At 41.5% G+C, this 26,456-nt stretch overlaps 2 protein-coding genes across 5 annotated transcripts in view; both read left to right on the top strand.

Moving 5' to 3' along the window:
* The window catches only part of CTPS2 (CTP synthase 2), a 234,169-nt gene that overhangs the window by 151,528 nt on the left and 56,185 nt on the right, over positions 1-26,456 (top strand). For 3 of the 4 annotated variants that reach the window (XM_088453684.1, XM_088453685.1, XM_088453687.1), the window contains 2 exons: positions 10,765-10,861; positions 13,713-13,857. In XM_088453684.1, coding sequence (XP_088309810.1) covers positions 10,765-10,861; positions 13,713-13,857 — 242 coding nt within the window. Of the gene's footprint in view, positions 1-10,764; positions 10,862-13,712; positions 13,862-26,456 lie in introns of those variants that run through there. The other variant, XM_088453686.1, reaches the window with a different exon arrangement.
* Positions 15,103-17,723, top strand: LOC148481351 (uncharacterized). The gene is made up of 2 exons (XM_088453683.1): positions 15,103-15,321; positions 16,402-17,723. The coding sequence occupies exon 2, from the start codon at positions 16,570-16,572 to the stop codon at positions 17,179-17,181; it is 612 nt and encodes a 203-aa protein (XP_088309809.1). The 5' UTR covers positions 15,103-15,321; positions 16,402-16,569; the 3' UTR covers positions 17,182-17,723.

Raw genomic sequence — 26,456 nt, forward strand, 5'->3', positions numbered from 1 at the left:
CGTTATTTCATTATCAATTAAGCAGGTAAAAGGTCTGGAGTTGATTCTAGGTGTGACATTTGCATTTGGAATCAGTTGCTGTCGACTCTCAATCTGAGATCCAAAGAGCTGTCACTATCAGTGAAGCAAGCCATCATTAGGCTGAAAAATCAAAACAAACCCATCAGAGAGAGAGCAAAAACATTAGGTGTGGCCAAATCAACTGTTTGGAACAATCTTAAAAAGAAAGAACGCATCGGAGAGCTCAGCAATACCAAAAGACCCAGGAAGACCACGGAAAACAACTGTGGTGGATGACAGAAGAATTATTTCCCTGGTGAAGAAAAACCCCTTCACAACAGTTGGCCAAATCAAGAACACTCTCCAGGAGGTAGGTGTATATGTGTCAAAGTCAACAATCAAGAGAAGACTTCACAAGAGTGAATATAGAGGGTTCACCACAAGATGTAAACCATTGGTGAGCCACAAAAACAGGAAGACCAGATTAGAGTTTGCCAAACAACATCTAAAAAAGCCATTACAGTTCTAGAACAACATCCTATGGACAGATGAGACAAAGATCAACTTGTACCAGAGTGACGGGAAGAGAAGAGTATGGAGAAGGAAAGGAACTGCTCATGATCCAAAACATACCACCTCATCAGTGAAGCATGGTGGTGGTAGTGTCATGGCGTGGGCATGTATGGCTGCCAGTGGAACTGGTTCTCTTGTATTTATTGATGATGTGACTGCTGACGAGCAGCAGAATTAATTCTGAAGTGTTTCGGGCATTATTATATGCTCTTATTCAGTCAAATGCTTCAGAACTCATTGGACGACACTTCACAGTGCAGATGGACAATAACCCGAAGCATACTGCAATAGCAGCCAAAGAGTTTTTTTAAGGCTAAAACGTAGAATGTTATGCAATGGCCAAGTCAATCCCCTGACCTGAATCTGATTGAGCATGCATTTCACTTGATGAAGACAAAACTGAAGGGAAAAAGCCCCAAGAACAAGCAGAAACTGAAGACATTCGCAGTAGAGGCCTGGCAGAGCATCACCAGGGATGAAACCCAGCATCTGGTGATGTCTATGCGTTCCAGACTTCAGGCTGTAATTGTCTGCAAAGGATTTGCAACAAAGTATTAAAAAGTGAAAGTTAGATTTAGGATTGTTTAGTTTGTCCCATTACTTTTGGCCCCTTAAAAACTGGGAGGCACATATAGAAACCGTTGTAATTCCTACACCGTTCACCTGATGTGGATGTAATTACCCTCAAATTAAATCTGAAAGTATGCAGTAAAAGCACATCTTGTTTGTTTCATTTCAAAGCCATTGTGGTAGTGAATAGAGGCCAAAATATGAAAATTCTGTCAATGTCCCAATATTTATGCACCTGACTGTATATATATATATTGTCTCCCTATTTCTACAGGCGTGTAAGTTGAACTACCCCCAGTGTAAGTACTAATAAATTTATCTTTTCCTCAGTATGGGGATTGACCATGATCTTTATAGTTTGTGGATACTCAGGTGTCAGGATTAAGACATGATCTTTATGGACTGTTTTTAATATTGTGTGTGAGATAGCAATGGACCCATGTGGGCTGTTTTACCAGTGAATTATATGGCAGAGTTAAAAAAGCATAATGCAGTGTAGACAGTCCAATTTGAATATATGTAAATTATTTTACCCATAATGCATGTTTGTTTTTGATGCTATGTTTTCAAGCATTTCCTGTGTTTTTTGGCATTCGTAAATAGTGGTTTGCAATAGAGTAAGTTCTGTAAAAGATATATTTATTAAAAAGAGAATAAAAAAAATATTTTCCCTATTTCTACAGGTGTCTCAATTAAACTACCCCCAGTGTGTGTTAGTTTATTTTTTCAAGTAGAAGCAGTCATTGGAGGGGGGCGCCAGTCCCTTAGTTTGCCTGGGGCGCTCGGACCCCAAGATACACCCTTGCATGTGGTTGTAGCTTTAGGGGTCATTCTAATGAGTGCTTTCTAAATGATACAGAGGATGTAATGTGGTGCGATATGCCAGCGAGTTTCAAATCGTGATCTGTAATACAGACTATCATAATACATGAGCCACCGTAGATCGCTGTACTGATATTCCCGGTATTATGAATAGAATTCGCGGAATATAATAAGAGCTGAGTCATCTCCAAACACAGTAAAAATTGGCGAACAATGAAAATTCCTCTGGCTAATGAGATAGATACAATTGGAGCTATCTGGCCTGTACCATTGGGGATAAAAAAAGAGTAAAACACAAACGTGTCTCCCCCCCTTTTTTTTTTTTAATAGGCACCCCTAGCACCTGATTGGACCAGCTGTGTTTTATTAATTAGGAAATAAAACAAAGCCCTTAATTGGCTGTCTAGTTATTAACTAGCTTGACTGCCTAACTTTAACCCATTGTGTAACCAAGGCAATTCAAAGTAAGTTGCATTAATGTTGTGTGTGGCTCCTTTTTTTCTTTTTTTTTCTTACAAATCCCATTGGACAACATCAGATCGGACCAGGAACAAGAGAACATGTTAAAGCAGAGGTGCCCAAATGCCGTCATCAAGACTCCCCAACAGTTCAGGTTTTAGAGATATCCATGGTTGATCACAGGTTACTTAATTAGTGCCTCAGTCAATCTTATTTAACCACCTGTACTCAACAATGGTGATTTCTAAAACCTGAACTGTTGGGGAGCCTTGAGGTCCGTGTTTGGGAACCTCTGCATTAAAGTAATAAGTTGTGTTTTCTGGGGGGGGGGAGGGGTTAATGGCAGCCATTGTTTTTCTTTTTTGAACCAATGGAGGCTTGAGTTTTTTGTTATCAGAATATGGCAGCAAAATATTTATTTTGTGATTTATAAGGAGGTAATATTTGACTTTACATACAAGAACTGCTCTTACAGTGCTGCGGATGATGATCTCTCTTTTACTCCATGATGTAGAATTATCTCAGACATGAGAGGGAGAAAATACAAAATAGTGCAATAGCATACATTGGGTATAAACACCTGGGGCCTGATTCTGAGCCGCACGCATTTGTGTCTGTCACCCGTCTGCAACCTTATGCAAATGCAGCTGCAAACTGTTTCCCTTGTGTACATCTGTGCAGCCGAATGTGCAAGGTCTGATACTCCCACCTTTAGCATCTGTGCACGCTGCAATACTGATTGGTGCACCCTTATACGCCACTATTGGACGCACCATTGAAATTTGCACCAGGCGTATGGCAGGTGCACTGTCTGACTATGGCCTCCTATGTCTGCAGCTCTGCGTCTGTGTACGCAGCCGCTTGCATTGACACGCCTGTGACAATCCCATACCTTGCCCACTGAAAGGACCATTTTTGCATACACTACTAGCCACCTCCCACTGTAGGACATTTTTTTACATTTTTGCGCATACGCAGTTGCAAAAAATCACTCAAGTACGTGAACATCAGCATGCGTGGAGCTCTGAATCAGGCCCCTAATGTGTGAAGTGAAATAAGTCCCAGTTGGCACACCAAATGCTCACATGTGGAATAAATACCCTTGCTTTAAATGTGTTAGCAGTGTGCCTTTATCCTTTCATGTGGTGTTTTGCATCATACTGTACTGTATAAATATATTTCTCCCAGGCAGCATGGAAGAAAGAAGAAAATAAATAATGTAGTGCAACACCGTATAAAAAAAGAGTGTTATTTACACTTACAAAAAATCACCACATGAATGGAAGAACTACAGTATGGCAGTGTTTTGGTAATATTTAGCTATTTGCTTCATGTATTTAGAGCCACTAAATTATATTTATTAATAAGGGGGCAATAATCTCCTTATTACTATTGTTTCTAAAAATGCACAACATATTTGCCTATTGGAACAATTAGGGAATGTTGCGCCTTATTTAACTCAAACATGTCGCACTAGTCCGATCTGCTTACAATGTGGGGATTTTAAACCCACCGCACATAGCCGGTAGCTTGGTTTTTTATTATCCACATTGTTGAGTACCACATCCAGCAGTTTGACGGGCAAGTTCACCTCTATTTCATTCGACTCTATATCGTTTTATCACATTAATTTCAGAGCTGCATATTTATTGCAGTCCATGTGGGCAGCAAAATTGTTTTCCTATAGAGATCTCTCGAGTTGCTTTTCACTTGGGGAGGAAAGTGTTGCTGAATCCCTAAATAATAACCAAAATCTAAAACAAATAGAGAGAAAATCCCACCAAGGCACTAGTATTGCATGTTATTGCACAAACTGCAGTTTCTCAAAAGAGGGAATACTGCAGCTCTCAAAGATACAAGAATGATTTTTAAAAAAATGATGGGTCATTCCACATCAGATCACCCAAAAAAAAAATTAATTGTCCACCACCCATCTCAGATTTTTTGGAAATTTTTTTAGTTAAAAGAGGATGTCAAAACAATTATTTCTGCCAAATATCTCGACTGTCTGACAATTAGTTTATTAAATATTGATTTTTCAATTTATTAAATAATTTACTAATCGCGGCTTCTTTATCCAGTTTATTTAAAGTAACACGGGTGTTTATTAAGGAATAACCACAAAATTTGGACCCCTAAGGTAACTTTTCTTCCCGAATCCAAACCAAATTACTTTATCTGCCTCATGTTTTGCGTTACGGCAAAAACGCACGTTTTTCGAATAGAATTAAAAACGCTAGGTTCCATCAACATTAGGGATCCCATTTTTTTGGGGGGTGCTTATAAAAGGTATACATTACTACCACAAGAAAAATCAGCAGGGTACTCTGGACCTCATTCAGAGTCGGTCGTTGCGGACGCACGGTCGTAGGGGAAAAGGGGCCGGATATGCAAATTAAGCGATCACAAGTTGCGGTCCTAAGATGAGATCGTTAGCTGAACGACCGAGGGTAAGAAGCGGCCGTAAGACTAAATAACGCCCCCTTCTCGTTCACCACACACGTCATCTCCTGGGATATAAGGATTAATCGCGAGCATCGGGAACCATCGGAACTGGTCGTAGAGCTTAAGGTACCCTCTCTTAAGCTCTACGATCAGGTCAGTGTACAAACCACCCATGTCATGTGTGCCATGACACTACTTTGTTAATTATGCACTCCCATAAAACGCTGTTCGCATAATTAGGCACGCCTGTGTTCGGATCTCCACACCCCCGTTTTCAAGCACCTTCCCATGTTACCACCCACAAACGCCTCATTCTGTCACTCAAACTACCGACCTGGCTGTGTTAAAGGAGAGAGAAATTTGTAATCGTAGCCGCTAGTTTGCGCACGCGCATTGCGAACTTTACACATGCGCAGTTTAGCGAACATCGGTGGCGTACAACCGTGCGGCCGCAACGACCGACTCTGAATGAGGTCCTCTGTTTCATAGTGGAGAAAAAAAATAAAAAAATCATAAAGCTGACGCTTGATTACTGGTGTACCGCACACATAATTAAAACCATACCAAAAAAGTGAACTAAGCTGAGGCAATGGGATAAAACTCCCATACAGAAAATTAAGAGAGGTAGACACAGAAAGATAGTCAATCATGGCAGCTGCTCATTCAAAGTGCACATTTGGTAGTCTTTTAAATACAGACTGCCATACTACTAGCTACCCAAAAACCAGTTAGTTATGAAACATTAGTGAAACTATTACCAAAATTGGAGTATGTTTACTACTTTAGTAATGGTGCTAGTGCACAATACAAGAACTGCAAAGACTTTTTGAACTTATGCTTCCATAAGGATGACTTCAACATTCAAGCAGAATGAAATTTTTTTGCCACATCTCATGGTAAGAATCTGTGTGATGGCATTGGAGGGACAGTTAAATGTCTAGCCACACGCACCAGTATGCAAGCAGTGGAAACCCATCACATCTTGACACCTTTAACTGTATAGCTGGGCAAATGAAAATGTACATGGCATAAAGTTTTTTTACGTATGAAATACAAGACTGCAAATCCAAGCTGCATAGCCGTCTGGAAACAGCGAACACTGTGGGAGGAACACTTTCTCATCACGGATTTCGGCCTATTAGTAATGATGAGCTGCACATATATCGATTGTCATCAGACGACATGAAGACAGCAGGAACCAGAGTTAGTGTCACTATGACCACAGTCACAAAATATGTAGACAAAAGTGATCTGCAACCTGGAACATACATAGCAGCAGTGTATGATAACATCTTGTACATTGGGTATATCATTCAATGTAATAAGGAGGAACAAGATGTGCTGGTACACTTCATGAAACAAAACCAATCAACAAATGTGCTATCCTGCCCTTCAAGAGATGTGTTTTGTTCCTTTTATTCACGTCCTCTGTGTAACGGAAGTGCCTACTATCCAAGGAAGTACTGGAAGGCAGTATACACTTTCTGTTGCCACTTTAAGGAAAATTACAGACCGTTACAACAAGTTCCAAACAAGGGAAGAATGATTTTGTTGACTCAACTTAAGTTATGGACTCAAGTTATGTTAAAGCTTTTAAATTTTATGGTTTCTTGTGTTAATTATGTATGTGGTACAACAGTAATCGAACATCAACTTCATTATCTTATTCCTCCACTATTAAACAGAGTACCCTGCTGATTTTTTTGTGGTAGTAATGTTTACCTTTTTTAAGCACCCCAAAAAAAATGGGATCCCTAATGTCGATGGAACCTAGAGTTTTTAATTCTATTAGAAAAACATGCGTTTTTGACGTGACGCAAAACATGAGGCAGATAAAGTAATTTGGTTTCGTTTTTTGGATTCGGGGGGAAAAGTTACCTTAGGGGTCCAAATTTCATGGTGATTCCTTAATAACCACCCCTGATATTTCAAATAAACTGGATAAAGAAGCCGTGATTAGTAAATAGTTTTGTAAGTTGAAAAATCAATATTTAATAAACTAATTGTCAGACAGTCGAGATATTTGGCAGAAATAGTTGTCTTGACATCCTCTCTTAATGAAAATTTTTTCGTAGAAATCTGAGATGGGTGGTGGACACCCCTGGTTGAACTGACATGGAATGACCCTGAAGCGCTGTCTGTCAGACAAATAAAATGTATTTGTCTATACAATATGCAACATTAATAAACAACAATGTCCACTCAAAATACCTAAATAAATTAAAAATATATATGGAATTAATATACTATAATATTCCAACAAAAGACCGCACATTCTTTTTAGTATTAGTAAAGCATAATTTAGAGTCCTTATAGTAATCCCAGAACTTTAAGGCAAGATATTCCATGCATAGGTTAGTTTGCAGACGAGTAGTATTGAGGAATCGTGTTGTCAAGTATCTTGCATATCAGTCAATAGTTATCATCGCAAAAGCATCCACTCAAAGATTATGGTTAGTAGCAAGCAAGTTGGACTGTCCATATATATGAAAAATGCTCAATCTCTTTATAATAACACTCAGTTCTGGCAACCAGTTTCAATTTCCAGGATAAATAAACCGGCACAATTTTTCTCATACTGTACGCCCCGGCTACAGGGACTCCCTGGAATGCAGCCTTGGTGAGATTTCTTGAGTCTTACGACACCCGTAACTGAGTTTCCACTAGAAAAAAAAACAGTGGTCCCCAATGGCCTTCTCATGTAAGGAGTACAAATAGCTTAACGCGTGTCTCTGCCTTCTTGTAATCAGCGTCTTCATCAGAAGTTGATTTTTTTTTAAATTCTTGTATCAACAGATAAAACAACTAACAGCCAGTTGTAAAATGAAAATAGCTATTAGGCTTACAGGTGTATTAGTTTTCTCTGAACAGTCCTATGTTTTACTCACAGAAATCTTTGCCCAAGTATCTTTATCTTCCTAAATTTTACATTTCTGACACATCCTGATTAACACAATTTCTGAATGAATTCATATACAGTCAGGTGCATAAATATTGGGACATTGACAGAATTCCATATTTTGGCATCTATTCACCACCACAATGGCTTTGCAATGAAACAAACAAGATGTGCTTTAACTGCAGACTTTCAGATTTAATTTGAGGGTAATTACATCCAAATCAGGTGAACGCTGTAGGAATTACAACGGTTTCTATATGTGCCTCCCACTTTTTAAGGGGCCAAAAGTAATGGGACAAACTAAACAATCCTAAATCTACCCTTCACTTTTTAATACTTTGTTGCAAATCCTTTGCAGGCAATTACAGCCTGAAGTCTGGAACGCATAGACATCACCAGACGCTGGGTTTCATCCCTGGTGATGCTCTGCCAGGCCTCAACTGCAAATGTGTTCAGTTCCTGCTTGTTCTTGGGGCATTTTCCCTTCAGTTTTTGTCTTCATCAAGTGAAATGCATGCTCAATCGGATTCAGGTCAGGGGATTGACTTGGCCATTGCATAACATTCCACTTTTTAGCCTTAAAAAACTCTTTGGTTGCTTTTGCAGTATGCTTCGGTTCATTGTCCATCTGCACTGTGAAGCGCCATCCAATGAGTTCTGAAGCATTTGACTGAATAAGAGCATATAATATTGCCCGAAACACTTCAGAATTCATTCTGCTGCTTTTGTCAGCAGTCACATCATCAATAAATACAAGGGAACCAGTTCCATTGGCAGCCATACATGCCCACGCCATGACACTACCACCACCATGCTTCACTGATGAGGTGGTATTTTTTGGATCATGAGCAGCTCCTTTCCTTCTCCATACTCTTCTCTTCCCATCACTCTGGTACAAGTTGATCTTTGTCTTATCTGTCCATAGGATGTTGTTCCAGAACTGTAATGGCTTTTTTAGATGTTGTTTGGCAAACTCTAATTTGGTCTTCCTGTTTTTGTGGCTCACCAATGGTTTACATCTTGTGGTGAACCCTCTATATTCACTCTTGTGAAGTCTTCTCTTGATTGTTGACTTTGACACATATACACCTACCTCCTGGAGAGTGTTCTTGATTTGGCCAACTGTTGTGAAGGGGTTTTTCTTCACCAGGGGAATAATTCTTCTGTCATCCACCACAGTTGTTTTCCATGGTCTTCCGGGTCTTTTGGTGTTGCTGAGCTCTCCAGTGCATTCTTTCTTTTTAAGAATGTTCCAAACAGTTGATTTGGCCACACCTAATGTTTTTGCTATCTCTCTGATGGGTTTGTTTTGATTTTTCAGCCTAATGATGGCTTGCTTCACTGATAGTGACAGCTCTTTGGATCTCATATTGAGAGTCGACAGCAACTGATTCCAAATGTCACACCTAGAATCAACTCCAGACATTTTACCTGCTTAATTGATAATGAAATAACGAGGGAATAGCCCACACCTGTCCATGAAATAGCTTTTGAGTTGATAATCCCATTACTTTTGGCCCCTTAAAAAGTGGGAGGCACATATAGAAACTGTTGTAATTCCTACACCGTTCACCTGATTTGGATGTAATTACCCTCAAATTAAATCAGAAAGTCTGCAGTTAAAGCACATCTTGTTTGTTTAATTTCAAAGTCATTGTGGTGGTGAATAGAGGCCAATATATGAAAATTCTGTCAATGTCCCAATATTTATGCACCTGACTGTATGAGTTTTGCATCATTCAGTTAACTGGATTTAGATAACAACAAAAGACTACTACAGCGCTAGCAATAAAAAAAAGTTTAGCCAATTCAGCTAAACTCGTTAAGTAAATACTTACTATATTTGGTTGACACCAGGATCGAAATCCCTGCAGTGCACTTTATTTCGCCAGGACCTATTTCACTTTCCAGTGATTGATTCCAGCCCAGGACTTAACGCGTTTCGCTGAATTGTCTCTCAGCTTCTTCAGACACATTCAAAACATTTGCTTCTGAAGAAGCTGAGAGTCACTCAGCAAAACGCGTTAAGAAAGGACTTACTATATTTGGTGGACACCAGGATCGAAATCCCGGCACTGCACTTTATTTCGCAAGAACCTATTTCACTTTCCAGTGATCAGTTCCAGCCCAGGACTCTGGGAAATCATACAGCCTTTGCAAGGACATCTTGCTAATACCTGATGGGACATAATATGGACTGGTAATATACTTATGTTTTACCTTGGCCTGGCAATTATCGGTACTCCAAAACTGTTTTTTTTTTTTTTTTTTTTTAAATACAAGGACATCCTTACCTGCAGTCCTATATTCGGTGCTATATCTTGGGACACCTTTCATATTTATTGATTGCTCACCACTTTTGCTGCTGATTTTATATGTACATTCAAATGATACTAATTTGTATTATTCTTTAATATATTCTTCAATTTTATTTTAATAAATAACATTAATTGTTGATATTATCAAGCCGCATTAACTTTTTCTTATTGATAGTGCTGTATTAGTCTCTTTTGTTTTTATCTTTATCCTAAAGAAGGTTCACACCCTTCATTCATACAGCTACTTACAACTATATTGATAAGCGCCAACTTAGGTTATCCTTTGGGTATTTTTGAAATTAACTATGGATTTTAGGAGGGGAATAATGTGCCTTACTTTGGACAATTCATTAGAAGGAATGGTAGAATTTAAGTGAGGGTGGACATAGTGCTTTTAGGTAAGCATTCTCTGTTTTACAGGTAGGTTAACAACCTTATATTCTAGGTGCTGGATATCAAACTCATTCTATGCTTTTAATGGGGCAACTTTCCACTTTCAGTTGCTATTCAGGAGAGAAGACTCATCAACAGACTCATTGTTTGGAAAAAGTGAATAGTGACGTTTCTTGACTGGAGCAATGCAGTATTACATTTTATATTTTTCTTTCAGGTGAAAAAGAGACTTTGAAAGTTTACTGTAGATAACATTTTGAAGTCTGTCTATTTAATTCTGCACAGGTAAATCCAGGACTTACTCCACAGTTTGAAGAAAATGGTTTAAAATTTGTTGGTCATGACACAGAGGGACAGAGAATGGAAGTCATTGAACTTGAAGGTTAGTAGTTAATATGTCTGATATATAAATACCTGTGAGCTTGTAAGACACAAAAATACCAGGGCTCATTCATAGTGCAGTAAGTAATGATGTGCATAATAGACGTTTGGATGAGGAGTGTAAACAGGGTAATTGCCTGGGGCACAGAGCCACTAGGAGGCCCCAAACCTTCTCACTGAATCCTGCTCCCACTCCTGTCTCTGTTCTCTGTATTCCAACCCAAATGGCTATAATCATCAATATCATATAATTGTTCCATACTTTTAATGGAATGCTCTTTGCATCTTTCACTTGCTGTCACAAATCTGCGATGATTCAGGATTCTCTATCAACTAATATTAGCACTACCAGAGACAGAGGCAATGACTCTAATGCATAGGTGTTATTTACCAGTGACCCTCGCAAATAGGGTATGCAGTCGAAAAGCCGGCGGACCTATTCCCGACTGCTTAATCCCGGCGAGGATTAAATGACCGGCGGCTACATCTAGACGCCTGTCATTTTACCGACGCCGGGAGACCGGCGCCCGGCATCCCCGTCGAAGTGATGCCGGGCACCGCTGCGGACAGCCGCGGGGGGGGGAGGGTTAGGTTTAGGGCTCCCGGTGGGGACTTAGAGTTATGCCCCCCCCCCCCCAGGAGGTTAGGGTTAGGCTAGGGGGAGGGAGGGTTAGGGTTAGGCACTGGGGGAGAAGGTTAGGGTTAGGCACCCTAAAGGAGGGTTCGGGTGGGGGAATACGTCAGTGAATACTTACCTGTGGACGATCTGGATTTTCATCCTGTTCGGGCAGCCGCTGTCGGGATTTGAACCGCCGGCCAGGGGTCCGGCGGTAAATCATACCGATTCCCACAAATAGGTATGGTCATTGCTGCACCCTGTACACAGATCGCCGCTCCTTGCACTGGTTCAAGTGTGATAAGCTGGTTAATATAAGTAAGTGATAACTAACTGAGGTCTGGTGCACAGGGAGCCACAGTATTGCCACGGGAGAATAGCTGAGCAGATTCATGAACAAGCCTACACAAGGTCATACATAGGGAGATCTTGGCAGACACAGGGCTATAACGGAGATTGATTCTTGACAAGCCAAGTGTCAAACACAGTGAGGTATCTGCAGCCAGATGGAGCAAATGGAAGATAGAAACAAGCCGATAATACACTGGAACATACAAACTGGTATATAGCTAATAACTGGAGCTAGATTATGAGACTAATATTCTGCTGCCATACTGCTGCCAGAGTGAGCGTATATAGCAAAACCTCATTAATTAAGTATTTTCCACTTTTTCCCTGTAGGCTTAGTCACACCTCATTTGGCCACACCCACTTCAGTACCTGTGCCCCACAGCTGTCTCAATTACCCTTCCAGTCTTATGGCAATGCAGATTTTCTGTTTCAGTATGGCTTCCACTTCAGCGACACTCCCATAACACACCCATAAGACAAACCATTAAAATTCAGGCCCCATGCAATCACCTCGATGTGTACGATCTGTATGCACTGATGCAAAATAAAAGCATCCTATGTAAATGTACAGCATATTTAATGTATATTTTATTTAGATTTCCCTGGAATTATCAAGTACTGTATCTGTATTTACTGTATATGGTTCTGAAAAATAAACACTGGGAACACTGTTTGGCTTGTGAATTAGCACATATTCTCTGCAGCTTGCCAAATACTTACAGTATTTCTTCCTATAGTAGTCCGAGTTCTCCTACAGTATCTCTCTAAAATCACCTGTGGGTCCACTCATACGTCATTCACGTATAAACAATATGCACAATGCACAGTATTTTTATTCCATTTATTCCATTGAAACATTCTGTTCCTTTCACGGATGTACGTCTATCACTTTGTGTTATTTGTCAGTCTATTTGCAGGTATAAGAAAAGTAGTTTTTGTGACAATGTAATGTCATGTCTGAGTGGGTCCTGGTCCTCAATTTAAGTGGCAGTCAGAATTTCTGAAAACTCTAGTGGTTATGTCTCACCTCATCGCTCAGTTACTCCGTTCACATTAGTATATATTTATAGAAGGAACATAATAGCCACATCATGCAATCAAGCCCAACTGAGGCTCCGGGGGGTTTGGGGGGGGGTTGGAGGTGGGAAGCAATGTGTACTAGCCTTGTTCACTCAATAGCATAGAGCAGTGTTAGGTGAAAAGCTCAATCGGCACATTGTGGAATAGGCTCTTGTGCGATTTATCTAAACCAATTCTGGCGCTGATTCTGAGTCGCATGCAAAGTGGCTGTAGTTACAGGTAGCCTTGGAATCCTGTTTACTACTTATGCAAAGGCAAGTATCTGACAAACTAATGCTGGGGTTTGTGCGTCTGCAAGCGGAAACCTGTGCCACCCATTGCTATTATGCTGGCTGCAGCAACCATCATCACCCGTGCTAGGTGCAAGAGATCCGTCAGATTCAGGCGTCCCTTCCCCGTATACATGACTCAGACTCGCACACCCAGGACAGCCCCATGACACTCCCACACATCAGGGAGTTTACGTGCAATTGCATTGTCACCGCAACGTTCATGCCCCAAAACGGGAATTCAGATCTGGCCAAATTTCATTCGACTCAGATTGGGATGGACGTGTATATGCGCTGTACGCAAAATCTCGCTGTTTGCGTCCGTGCACAAAGATCCGTGCGACTCAGAATCAGCCTCTCTCTGTCTGAATGTTTCCCAGATGTTGGGGCTTCTAAATTATTCAGGCTGATTTGTTCTGGGCAAATGAATTATAAAACTGTGGATTTATAGACCTTTTGCATTTATAATCCAGATGCTTTGTATATACTGTACATGCTTAGCCATCTCATTCATTATGGATGTGTTCTGTCTGCAGATCATCCATACTTTGTGGGTGTGCAGTTCCATCCAGAATTCTCCTCCAGACCAATGAAACCTGCTCCTGCCTATCTAGGGCTAATGTTGGCCTCTTCTGGGAAACTCTCTACATACTTACAGAATGGTTGCAAATTAACTCCAAGGTAAATAATGAAGTATTTGAATGACATGTGTATAAGTTATATCCATAGTGCTGACCATGTTACTTTGAGCTGGCAATAAAATCACTTGTGTTACATACAGTAGATGTAGATACCCAGCCAGCAGTTGACTCTATTGACCTAATTGATCATCAGAGCCGTAACTAGACTTTTTGGTGCCCTGTGCCAGAAAGCGCATTGGCGCCCCCCTCATTTTTCAAAGGGATATGATGCACCCAATAATGGGCCATGGCCTCATGGGAAGGGCCAGGGAATAGATAGGAGAGGCCAGGAGATGCTGGGGATGAAATAAGAGGAAGCTACGAGCAAGAAACAGAAATTTGACAGGCCCAAACAGCGCCCCCTGAACTGTGGTGCCTTGTGCGATGGCATCGGCCGCACTACCCTAGCTACAGCCCTGTTGATCATTTTATATTGAAGTTTTGAATCCGAGTACATACTGTACACAAAGATGGAGAACACACACAGAACACCAATGGGCATTCAATAGTGTGTGTGTTGTATCTTTGCTTTTATGCAAAAAACACAAACCCAAAAGAGCGAAGGGGCGTGATTTGTAATGCTAACATCTTTCGGTGGCATCACTACATTGATGTCAGTCCCAGAGGAACGATAGACTCTAAAGGCCCCATACACGGAGCGATTTGTATCTGATCCAATCTCGCATATGCATACGATTCCCTTGAAAATTCTTCTCTTGACATTCTGTACGATTTGTATTTAGAAATGGTGCGATTCTACAAACGACCATATGATCCGATGTATCTTAAACGATTGTAAATCGTTTACGATCAATCGTATGCAGCAAATACACACACGATGCATCTGCTGGAATGTAAATAGGGGAGGGCTTATCTAGGGGGTATAAAAGGCAGCATCCATTTTAGATATGTGCACACTCTGCTCAGTGACTAGTGAGGCTTGGTTTTATACCCTGCTGTACTTTGCTAGTGTGTATTTCTTTGTGTTAAGGCTTGCCTTTGCAAAGTGTGATTATTCTGCTTTCTGATGGATTCCTATCGCCATAAGCTTCTGCTAGCCTATGGCTGTGAGGCTGAAAGGTGTAGGGCCTGAGGAGAGGAGGATGCGGTCTTACTGGATCAAGGAGTAGCTGATGAGGAGGGAGACCCGCTTCCATATGCCCCTGCTGATGGAGATTAGTCAGAACAACCCGGACAATTATCGCAACTACCTGCGGATGGATGACGCCGCATTCCAGGAGTTGCTGCGTCTGGTGACCCCCTATATCCAGAGTCAGGACACCAACATGAGGAGGGCCATTCCGGCAGAGGAGAGGCTGATTGCGATGCTGAGGTACCTGGCTACACGGAGATCATTATTAAAGACCTGAAGTTTGGTACCCTCATTTCCCCCCAGACGTTGGGGCACATCATCCCGGAGACCTGTGATGCCATTGTCAATGTCCTGAAGTTCCACTACTTCAAAGTAAGTAAAACATTACAAATTTGTTTTTTGAATTTTTATAAACACAATGGTGTTTAGTAAAACAACCAACATGGCTGTATGTATATTTATAATGTTTGTGGGTACATAAATCCTCAACCAACATGGCTGAATTATTTTGTGTCACAAACCAACATGGTCTATTTACTATATAAATATTTGTATATCCACAAGTAAAACTTGCTGATAGTTAAAATGGTAAAACATTCAGCAACTTTATGCAAAGAAATGCACTGAAACAAAACTGCTATCTCCTCCAGCTTTATGTCTCCTAATAGTTATTCAGCTGCATAGTATACAGTGTATCAGATGCTGGATTGAACAGGCCACGAGGCACATGGCACAAGTCCAGATTGAGGCCCCAGCATGCACCAATCTGTCCTTGTGCCATGCGCTTCGGGACCCTGTCCAACCCGCATCATCAACGCCGTATACTACGCAGCACCTATTGGGAGACATAAAACTGGCTGATAGTTGAACATAATGTAAAATTAAAAATTTGCAAATGGAGGGGGGTCCTCATCCTTTGCCAACATGGCACTATACACCACTTCAGAGGATGTGGAGGGATTGGTGATTGAGGAGTAGGATAACTGGGATAGGGTGGTGTGACCTGGTAGGATGTGGATGGGCCACAGTTGAATGGCTGTAGCGTTGTCTGGGGGACAGGGTTATTTGTGAGCCTAGTAGTGGTTGCCAGCTTTTTCATTCGCCCCCGGATAACTGTATCATACATCAGGCATTGGGCATGTATATGCTGGCTTTCCTCCATTTCCAGGAGGGTGCTAGCTATGTGCATGCCCAGGTGGTCAAACATGTGAGGTGGTTTGTTTAAAGCCTGTCTGACCTCATTCAGTAGTTCATCTGGTTGTTCCTGGGTTCTACGCTGATATCTACGCCGCTTAGTCGCAGGTTGTGGTGTTTGGGGCTAGCTTTGGGAGGCAATGTTGGCTGACCGTTAAATCAAGCTTAGGTGTTGAAGGCTGCTGGAGGAGAGAGATAATTGTATAATGTTAATAACATGTTTTTCAAAGGTTTCATTTTCTAAATTTTTTATTCTAGTTCCCAATAACAGTGGAGGAGTGGCAGACCATTGCTGAGGAGTTTGAACGGAGATGGAACTTCCCAAACTGCGGTGGAGCAATAGACAGCAAACATGTCCGGATTACCCCACCTGCCCACAGCGAGTCCTTTTATTATAATTATAAAGGATTTAACAGCATAGTGCTCATGGCGGTGGTTAACGCCAATTATGAATTTATTTTTGTGGATGTGGGCAAAAATGGCCATGCTTCAGAAGGGGGTTCATTTAAGCAAACACTCTTCTATAAGAGACTTAGCTCCAACCGCCTGAATTTACCATCTGGAACGGAAACAAAACACAGCCTAAACCATGTTTTTGTGGCTGATGAGGCGTTTGCTCTACATGAGCATTTGCTGAAACCGTATGCGCAACAAGACCTTACAAAAGAGAAGCGCATTTTTAATTACAGACTATCCAGGGCTCGCCGAATAGTGGAGAACACATTCGGCATTCTATGTAACCGGTTCCGGGTGTTCCATACCTCTATTAATTTGCATATGGACAAAATAGATTCAGTTGTTTTGCCTGCTGTGTCCTCCATAATTTCCTACGAAAAGAGTTCTACCCAGAGGACATCAGATACAGCAGTGCTGGACGACCCGGATCAACTGGAGGAAACAGTCCCAATGCTCTCTGTGGCCCCACCTTCACTCGCTTCAACAACAGGAACTGTGTGGGCTAAAGAGGTGAAGGAACAATATCTGGCGTACTTCAATGGAGTGGGGGCAGTACCGTGGCAGGAGAACAGTATCCGCTAATGGACTACATTGGCCATATGAACTAAATGTAATTATACTTACGACTTCACAAGAGGACTCTTGTTCCGTGTCTGGGTTGTCCACTCCATGGTCCTCTGTATTCACCACCATTAGGGCCTGTGAAGGTCGCTGCGGCTCCTGCTCATGCAGGAATTTCAGCTGGTCAAAGTGCTTGAATAGGTGTCAGCTGCCCCTGCTCCGGATGCCCGGGACTCTTCCTGCTTCCTTTTCTCCTTCACATATACAGTACAGAGATTTTGAATCTTGTTTTTGACCCAGACTACTGTCACATCATCATCAGGATGAAAGGTCTTGCTTAATTCAATTAGCTCCTGGATTGCTGCATTGCGCTTGATTTTATTGCGGTAGTGCTGACTTTTCGCTCGCCACAAACACTCGTGACCATGGAACATCTCGATGAACCCCGTCACAAACTGCCTTTCTCTGGCACTTGTCATTCCTGTTGGGAAATATATTGAAAAAGTTCAAATTTCAATCAATTTTTAAGAGTTATTACTGTTTGACGAAATAAATACAGTTTATTTGGCGTGTAATATTTAACAGAAACATGGATTTTAAGCTTGGGTATGCATTGGTGGCGCAGGGGTTAATACACATTGGTGAGGCAGGGGTTAATACACATTGGTGGGGCAGAGGTTAATACACTTTGGTGGGGCTGGGGTATGTATTGGTGGGGCAGGGGTTAATACACATTGGTGGGGCAGGAGTATGTATTGGTGGGGCAGGGGTTAATTCACATTGGTGGGGCAGGGGTTAATACACATTGGTGGGGCAGGGGTATGCATTGGTGGCGCAGGGGTTAATACACATTGGTGGGGCAGGGGTATGCATTGGTGGTTCAGGGTATACAGTCAAATACAGGCGATACTCACTTTTTAAAGGCACACTCCGCTAGATAGTTGATGCTGCTTCTCTTCACTTCTCCCGTCGTCTGCCACAAAATGGAGGAGGGGAGTGTCCAGGGACATCGTACATCGCATCGTACTGCAGCAAAAGTACGTACGATGTGTGTCAAATCATACACGATAGGTCGCAAACTTTCTGCAAAACCATCTGATCTACGATGCAGATCCACAACGCCAGGGACGATCAACGCATTGTAATCGTGTATGAAAACACTACTTTTTACACGATTGGTCGTTACGATAAGTCAAAAACGGCCAGTTCGTGTGAAAAATTACCCCGTGTATGTGGGCCTTAAGGTAGGGGTGGGCAATAAGCTACCCCCCAGCTGTTGTAGAACTACAAATCCCAGCATGCCCTGCCTCAGATTTGGTTTTTGGCCATGCTAAAAACATTGCAAGTCATGCTGGGGTTTGTAGTTCAACAACAGCTGGAGGGCCGCTTATTGCCCTCCCTTGCACTAAGGGACATATTTATTACAGGAATATCCCACGAAAACACCCATTTTCAGGGGGCACCTGCAAATGTTAAGAATCCTTATGATTTACCACAGAGGGTTATGATATGCAATTATTCCAAAATACGGAATATTCCGTTATCCAAAATACCCCTGGTCCCAAGCATTTTGGATATGGGAGACTCAACCTGTATCATCTATTTAGCATATCTTAAAAAATTATAGCTAACATGATTGGTTGTTCAGGAAACACCCAACCTGTTTAGAAGGTTTAATACATCTCCTGAGTCCTACAAGAGATGAATATGACATGAACACTCTACTTGGAATCACAGCTACAACAGTACTAATTCCAACACTCTCCTATGAGTTCTTATTTTCCTCCACTTCATGAACTTGCTTTACGTACTGCCTTGGCAATTCATATGGAACTGTTTGCAAAGCTGCAAACCACTTTATTACAATGTTCTTACATTTATCTTTATTTCTTGTTTGTGACCTCACCTTCAACACATACTAACTACTTACCTCATAATGGGCTCTATTTACTACAATCCGCATTTTGAATGCAGATTGTAGTGTGATATTACTGACTGAATTTGCATTGCGAATTCAGCCAATATCACAGGGATTTACTAAAAATCCCTTGCAGGGACAGAGCTTGTGATAAAGCTCTGTCCCTACGAATCCCTTCCGCACACTTATCACGGTATTTTCGCAAAAAATACTGTGACAAGTGCCCACGCATTCGCTGAACGGCCGCTGCTATGCCACGCCACTAAGCCACACCCCCGCGACCGTGACTTCCACCCGGAACTACCCCTCACTTAATTGCACTTGCCTCCGGTGATCGGGCTCCGGTGATGTCCTCCATGGCTCCAGTCAGCTGACATCCCATCCTGCACTCGGACCCAGTCACCTGATAACTGGGTCCCAGTGCAGGATGGGAGAACAGCTGACCGAAGGGAGGAGATCAGTGGAGCACCGATCTTTGGTCCCTGGACTCAGGTAAGTTATTTTTTTTACTGTTTTTTATTTTATTTTTTTCAGCAGTGATCAGCGTGTGGTCTATTTAGACCACAGAGCAGATCACTAGGGCCGGCTCCGGACTCTGCTCTGCCTGTTAGCACAGAGCAGGAGTCTGGTAACCGGGGGAGACCCTACATAACGCCACCTCCAGGTGGCGTTATTATCACAGGGCTTCCCTTGGTATTTTTTAAAAAATTTATTTTTAGTAACTACCAGGCAGATCGCATTTCCCATTACAATTATGGGAAATGCGATCTGATTACTAAAAATAAGTGATAATTAGGGGTTGGAGTAGAATTTTACGAAATCTACTCCAATTGCCCTTTAGTAACTTTAGGTGAAACTAATATAATGTGAAAAGGGTGTGAAAACACCCTGTTTCACTTTATTTTAGTAAAAATAATGACAATAAATAGAGCCCAATTCCTCTCACTGGTGTTAATTTTATGTTATGCATAAAGTTTTCTAGTTACCTATATACTTTATAGGTATGGGTGGCATTGTGGTTAGTTATCATTACTGCCTCACAGCACTAAGGTCATGAGTTCAATTTCTGAACAGGTTCTATCAGAGTTTGTATGTTCTTATAGAGACAAAACTGGCACAATATTTATTATATCAATAATAAATGTAATCTAAAAATAGCATGTATACTAAAAACAATCAAATTTAAGTTGGATTGAGCACATGCTATGAGATGACCTCCACTGTCCCACATCATTTACACCTTCATATACTTTATACCTCCACATACTGTACTTGTCCCACATCATTTACACATCCACATACCTGTCCCACATCATTTACACCTCCACATACCTGCCCCACATCATTTACATTTCCACATACCTGTCCCACATCATTTATACCTCCACATACTGTACTTGTCCCACATCATTTACACTTCCACATACCTGTCCCACATCATTTATACCTCCACATACTGTACTTGTCCCACATCATTTACACTTCCACATACCGGTCCCACATCATTTACACCTCCACATACCTGTCCCACTTCATTTACACCTTCATTAACTTTACACTTCCACATACCTGTCCCACATCATTTACACCTCCACATACCTGTCCCATGTCATTCACACCTCCACATACCTGTTCCACATCATTCACACCTCCACATACCTGTTCCACATCATTTATACCTCCCCATACCTGCCCCACATAATTTACACCTCTCCACATACCTGTCCCCATCATTCACACCTCCACATACCTGTTCCACATCATTCACACCTCCACATACATGTTCCACATCATTTACACCTCCACATACCTGTCCCACATCATTTACACCTCCACATACCTGTTCCACATAATTTATACCTCCCCGTACCTGCCCCACATAATTCACACCTCCACATACCTGTCCCACATCATTCACACCTCCACATACCTGTTCCACATCATTTATACCTCCCCATACCTGCCCCACATCATTTACACCTCCTCATACCTTTCCCACATCATTTATACCTCCTCATACCTGTCCCACATCATTTACACCTCCTCATACCGTTCCCACATCATTTATACCTCCTCATACCTGTCCCACATCATTTACACTTCCACATACCTTTCCCACATAATTTACACCACCTCATACCTTTCCCACATCATTTATACCTCCTCATACCTGTCCCACATCATTTACACCTCATACCTTTCCCACATCATTTATACCTCCTCATACCTGTCCCACATCATTTACACTTCCACATACCTGTCCCCATATCTATCTCATGAGATGTATTAACATCTAATCTACTGGACTGGGGGAGTGAAAGCTTCCCCCTCCTGCGATCCCTAGTGCCGATGCACTATGTCTCCTTTCTCGGCTGGCTCCATTGGGCATGCACAAGATCTCACAAGCATCGCAAGATCTCATGTGCAGTCCGAAGATGCCAGCTGCCGCAGTAGGAACACGCTATCCCTGCTGTGGTGGTAGGGGAATGACAGCTGCAGCTATCGATAGCTGCAGCTGTCTGAGCAGTCAGTGCCACTGACCGTTCATACATTGGCTGGCACATCGGCGCCCTGTCTTGTAGATAGCAGCGCCGATAATTACAGGGGCGCTGATACCACTCCTCCCCCATAACGCCGGGTCATACATCTCCACCTTAGTGTCTAATGACTTATTTCTTATCAGATTAGGAATCAATAAAGGAATCCCGTTTTCATAGAAATACACGGTTCACACATCCATGGCATTTAAAAATCGCAGGCTTAGAACATATCCAACTTTCTGAGCTCATTGGGCTAACATCTGACATGACTACGATTTCTAATAATGATATTATTGCTTCTTTTATAGCAAAATAACGGAGTCTCTTGGCAAGCAAGGACAGAGCCAGTTTGAACAATTTGCTGGTGGCGTAGGATTGCATCATATTTGATTTTTTAGAGGCAGTGAAATATGTGCTTGCATAAATGTAAATGATTGCTCTTATTGTCTTGTTTAGTGATAGAATGTCCTCTGTGTTCAATTTAAGGCATTCAGAGATTGCTTAATTCATTTCCTTCTTATAATCCCTCATACTCTTGATTTGTCTTCCATAACTTCAAATGCGTATGGCAAGGCATTAACACTTGATGTCTCATGAACAACTCTTAAGAGCTGAGAGTGTAGATGTCTATGTTTAAGTGGTTGAGGATGAAAGCTATATTTTGTCTTATAGACAATCGGTTTTAAGGTGGATTTAATGACCTGATCATCTAAATAATTATAAGATTAAGTACTGAAAGATAATGTAGAACATATGGTAGTGTTCAGGACATTAAGAAAATCAATAAAGACAGTCAAATTGTCAATACCACTAGTCCATATCGTAAGTACAATTCTACACAACACTATATAACTGATGACTAAACTTAGGACGAGACATTGGCCCTGATTCAGAGCCGGACGCAAGTGGTTGCTCGTTCGCTCCGAGCGATGTTTGCCCAACTGCGCATGCGTACGGATCGTTATACGCATGCGCGAACCACTCAGTGCGGCCGAAATTCATGTGCTCGCAAAATAGCGAATGCCTGATAATTTGAGTGACAGAAAGAGGCGTATGTGGGTGGTAACAGGGGAAGGTGCTTCAAAACGGGGAGTGGAGATCCGATCGCAGGCGTGCTTAAAGGTCAAAACGGGCGTTTTATGGGTGTGCATATTTAAAACAGCAGCGTCATTGCCCACGTCACTGGGTTCTTTTATAGCCAGAACTGCTCGCAAAATTGTGGTAGCAAAAACCAACCACAAGAATAGCGAGCAGTTCATACCCTGGTCGATGTACTCGATTAATCTAATAAATAGCGGACATGACGTAGGATGCGAGCGGCCAGGGGGCGTATTTTTCCAAAAAACGAACGCAAGTTTTGTTCGCTCGTTCAGACCTAGAGGCGTGAACAGACCGCAAACAGCGAACGGTTCATTTGAATAGCCACCCCTTGTTTTAGAACGAACGACCGCAAATAGCTAGTGGCTCTGAATGAGGGCCATTGTCTTTTGTTCCTTGTTAGTGAAAAGAGTGGCACTCGCAGTGCCTGTAAGTGAAGAAAAAATATGAATTTTCAAACAGAGAAATACATTTTTTTTTCTCAATAATATCAGCTGCATAGCAAAATCTACAACAGGACCTTTGTAGTGTGGGCTGGTGGTAATTAAAGTCCTAACTGCCTCCATACCATATTGGTGAGCATTTTTAGTATATAGACAGATGATGTTAAGGGTTTACAAGAAGTCTGGTCTTAGGAAAGGAGCCCAGCGCCTGCAATTTATTTAATGAAACGAGTGGTATACTAGAGATAAAGATCATCAAACAATTTTGTACAAACAGTTGCAACAAAAAATCTTCAGATTGTAAGAGATACTGCAAAGACTTCCAAGTGATGATATAATAGGTCTCCCCAGTGGTCGGATTAAGGTCATATGGATTTTTGGCAATATATAGATCAAAAAGGATTTGGGAGTCCTTAATCAAAAAAACGAGAGGTAAATTTGTCTATCCAACATTCAAGAAGACCCCTGTTAATAACAGTGTATGTTTCTCTCTGTGTGTGTGATTAGGAGGGTATAACAGCACCAGTATTGACATCAGAGATCTCCTCTATAGTGTCTCATTTATATTTCTCTGTGAATATCCAGAGGTAAAAAAATGTGTCCACATACATCTACCCTCCACACGCTACAAGTCGCGCCACACAACACGGGAGCTGATACACCCACAGATTCACACAGAACATAGGCATGCTGCATATCATTGTAATCAGCAGAAGCTGCTTGTGCTATCTATTCGCATCACTGTGTGAATAAGATGCATTTGAAGGTAAAAAGTCACACAGAAGAAACGTGGCGCTACAGAGTCTTGCCACGGCATGGCGCGATTAGAAGAGCTGTTTAACGCACAAGGAGGCTAGATGTATGAGGACACTTCTGTATGTACAGCTTCATTGGGGAAGGCGGGAAAAGGGGAGGTAAGCAATACACTTATCTGATGTACAGATGTGTTCGTATACACTACGGCTTCAGTCGCATCAAATAGCCCCTTTCCCACACCTGGTCCCAGCTTCTTTCAAAAGGTGCATTTTATTTGCATAAATAATTGAAAGTGACAAAACTACTTTGCACTGATCAATTTGACGTGCAACATGTGTACAGCTGTATGCAAATTAGTCTGTATTTGTGTAATAAGTGCTGCGATGCATGTTTCATCTGTGACTTTGTACGTTTATAAACCTAATTCCTGTGCAGATAAAGTCGCAGCTCCGCATTTCTAGTACTCTGTAAGTGGTGGTTCACAGCCTCTATGATTCGAATAAGATGCATAAATTTAAAGAAAAGGAGGCACGCTACACCTTACAGAGCGCCTCAGTCACACCTGGCGTCTCGCCTCTAGGTGTATGAGGACACATCTGTATAAAGATAAAATATTACTTTTATTCAGTTTCTAATACAATTTGAGCAACGTGTCTCTGAAGTATATTATTTTTCTTATTGGATTCTATATTTTAGAAAAGAAAACATCTTATTCTCGCATCACTTATCCTGTTGATGAATTGGAAATACTTTATCAGCATCGGAATAGTATTAGCATTTGGTTTGGAAACTTAGCGGACAGAAATGGATTTCACCTTTATTCTTGTCCTCCAAAAGTTTTGTATAAAAAAAAAAAATTGTTACTTAAAAGAGACCCTTTTCAAAAGATTCTTGAGACAAAATAATAGAAGTATCCTCTGTTCCCATTAACCCGTCACATTATGATTTATGTTCCCAGAACACAGTACGGGGGAGTAAGACTTCGAATACCATTTGAACTATTCAAATCTGAATATTGTTCAGTTTATGAAAAACTTAACGTCAGTTATTTTTAGCATTTTTTTTATTTCATGTCTGTTTTAATTATTTTAAGATTTCTATGATATATTTTTAGACTGTTTTTTGCTATTCTATAGTACAAATACTTTCAAATATACAGATTTAAAGGAGAGCTTTATAAGCAAATGCAGGGGGGGTCCAGTTGTCCAGAAAACCCCCCTGCCAGTGGCTCAAATCATGACCACAATAATAGTAGTATATAATATGATTTCACTAGTGCTGCGGCCGCAACATGCAGTATAGTGGGCAGAACAGAGCAGCAATTTCCAGTGACAGCAGCTTTTGCTACCAAGTCAGTGTTTTTGGATCTGAGCGCTCAATCAGCACACTGGACCATGGAGACCAGAGAGCAGCTGCCAGCAAGAAGAGATAGGTGTCTTACCATGAGTTGGGAAAGTGTGTGTTTAGACAATTATCAGTTTAGACTTAGAATCAGACATTAAAATTGCTGTAAATTAGTATTTTTATTTATATGCAGCCAGATTTCCTCAGCGTGTTTTCTAATATAGTGATCTTTAAGCAGAGCCATAACTAGACTTTTTGGTGCCCTGTGCCAGAAAGAGCACTGGTGCCCACCTATTATTTTTCAATTAGGGACATAAGAAATGCACCCGAAAAAGGGCCATGGCCTCATGGGGAAGGGCCAGGGAAGAGATAGAGGAGGCCAGAAGATTCTGGGGATAAAAGAAGAGGAAGCTACAAGTGAGAATGATAATAAACAGAAAATTGACAGGCCCAAACAGCGCCTCCTGCCCCGCGGTGCCCTGTGCCGTAGCACCGATTGCACTACCCTAGTTACGGCCCTGTCTTTAAGTACCTAACTGTTATCCACATGCAGCTTAACAAGGCTTGCTGCATAACTATTTGTACATTTACAAATGTTACTTCATTTGATAAGGTAAAGTGTTCATCTCCTCTGGCCATGTTGATATTGGATTTATACATCTGATAACATCTAAAAAGACCAAGATAATGTCCTGCCTACCTGTCTTATTAGTGATAAGCCTCCACTGTATTAAGCTGAATTCCTGGCGGGCATCTGAGTACAGATGAGCGTGTTCATTTTTAAGGGAAAGGTGTCTGCTATAGGTGAAACACTCTATTAGTGGTTCTACAGGACTTATTACTTCTCTTCAGGTATTATTCGGTCCATTCCTTAGTGAGTAATGGAGATCTCATTCCCTGGTTGTCCCCTGAACTATATAGAGCCCATTCTATAATTGTTAAGGTTTAGATGGCAAAAGCATGAAAGGTAAAAATGTCCCATGCTTCTTACCTACTTGTGTACTCCTACTCATATAATTACAGCTATTCTTAAGGCGCACATCCACTAGGCGATATTAATGAGCGATTGCACGATTACAACATCGTAATCGTGCAATTGCTCATTAATCGTGCACAAATTTTCACTATAATGTCGGAAACGACCAGCAATGAGCGCTCCCGCTGGTAGTTTCCGACATCAATCATCACCTGAACATG

The sequence above is a fragment of the Taudactylus pleione genome, unplaced genomic scaffold (genome assembly GCF_031769625.1).
Source record: "Taudactylus pleione unplaced genomic scaffold, aTauple2 ptg000585l, whole genome shotgun sequence".
Taxonomy (NCBI): Eukaryota; Metazoa; Chordata; class Amphibia; order Anura; family Myobatrachidae; genus Taudactylus; species Taudactylus pleione.

Bases quoted from the DNA above. Each gene is read 5' to 3' on its own strand.
- LOC148481351 (XM_088453683.1), top strand. From the start codon at position 16,570: ATGGCGGTGGTTAACGCCAATTATGAATTTATTTTTGTGGATGTGGGC.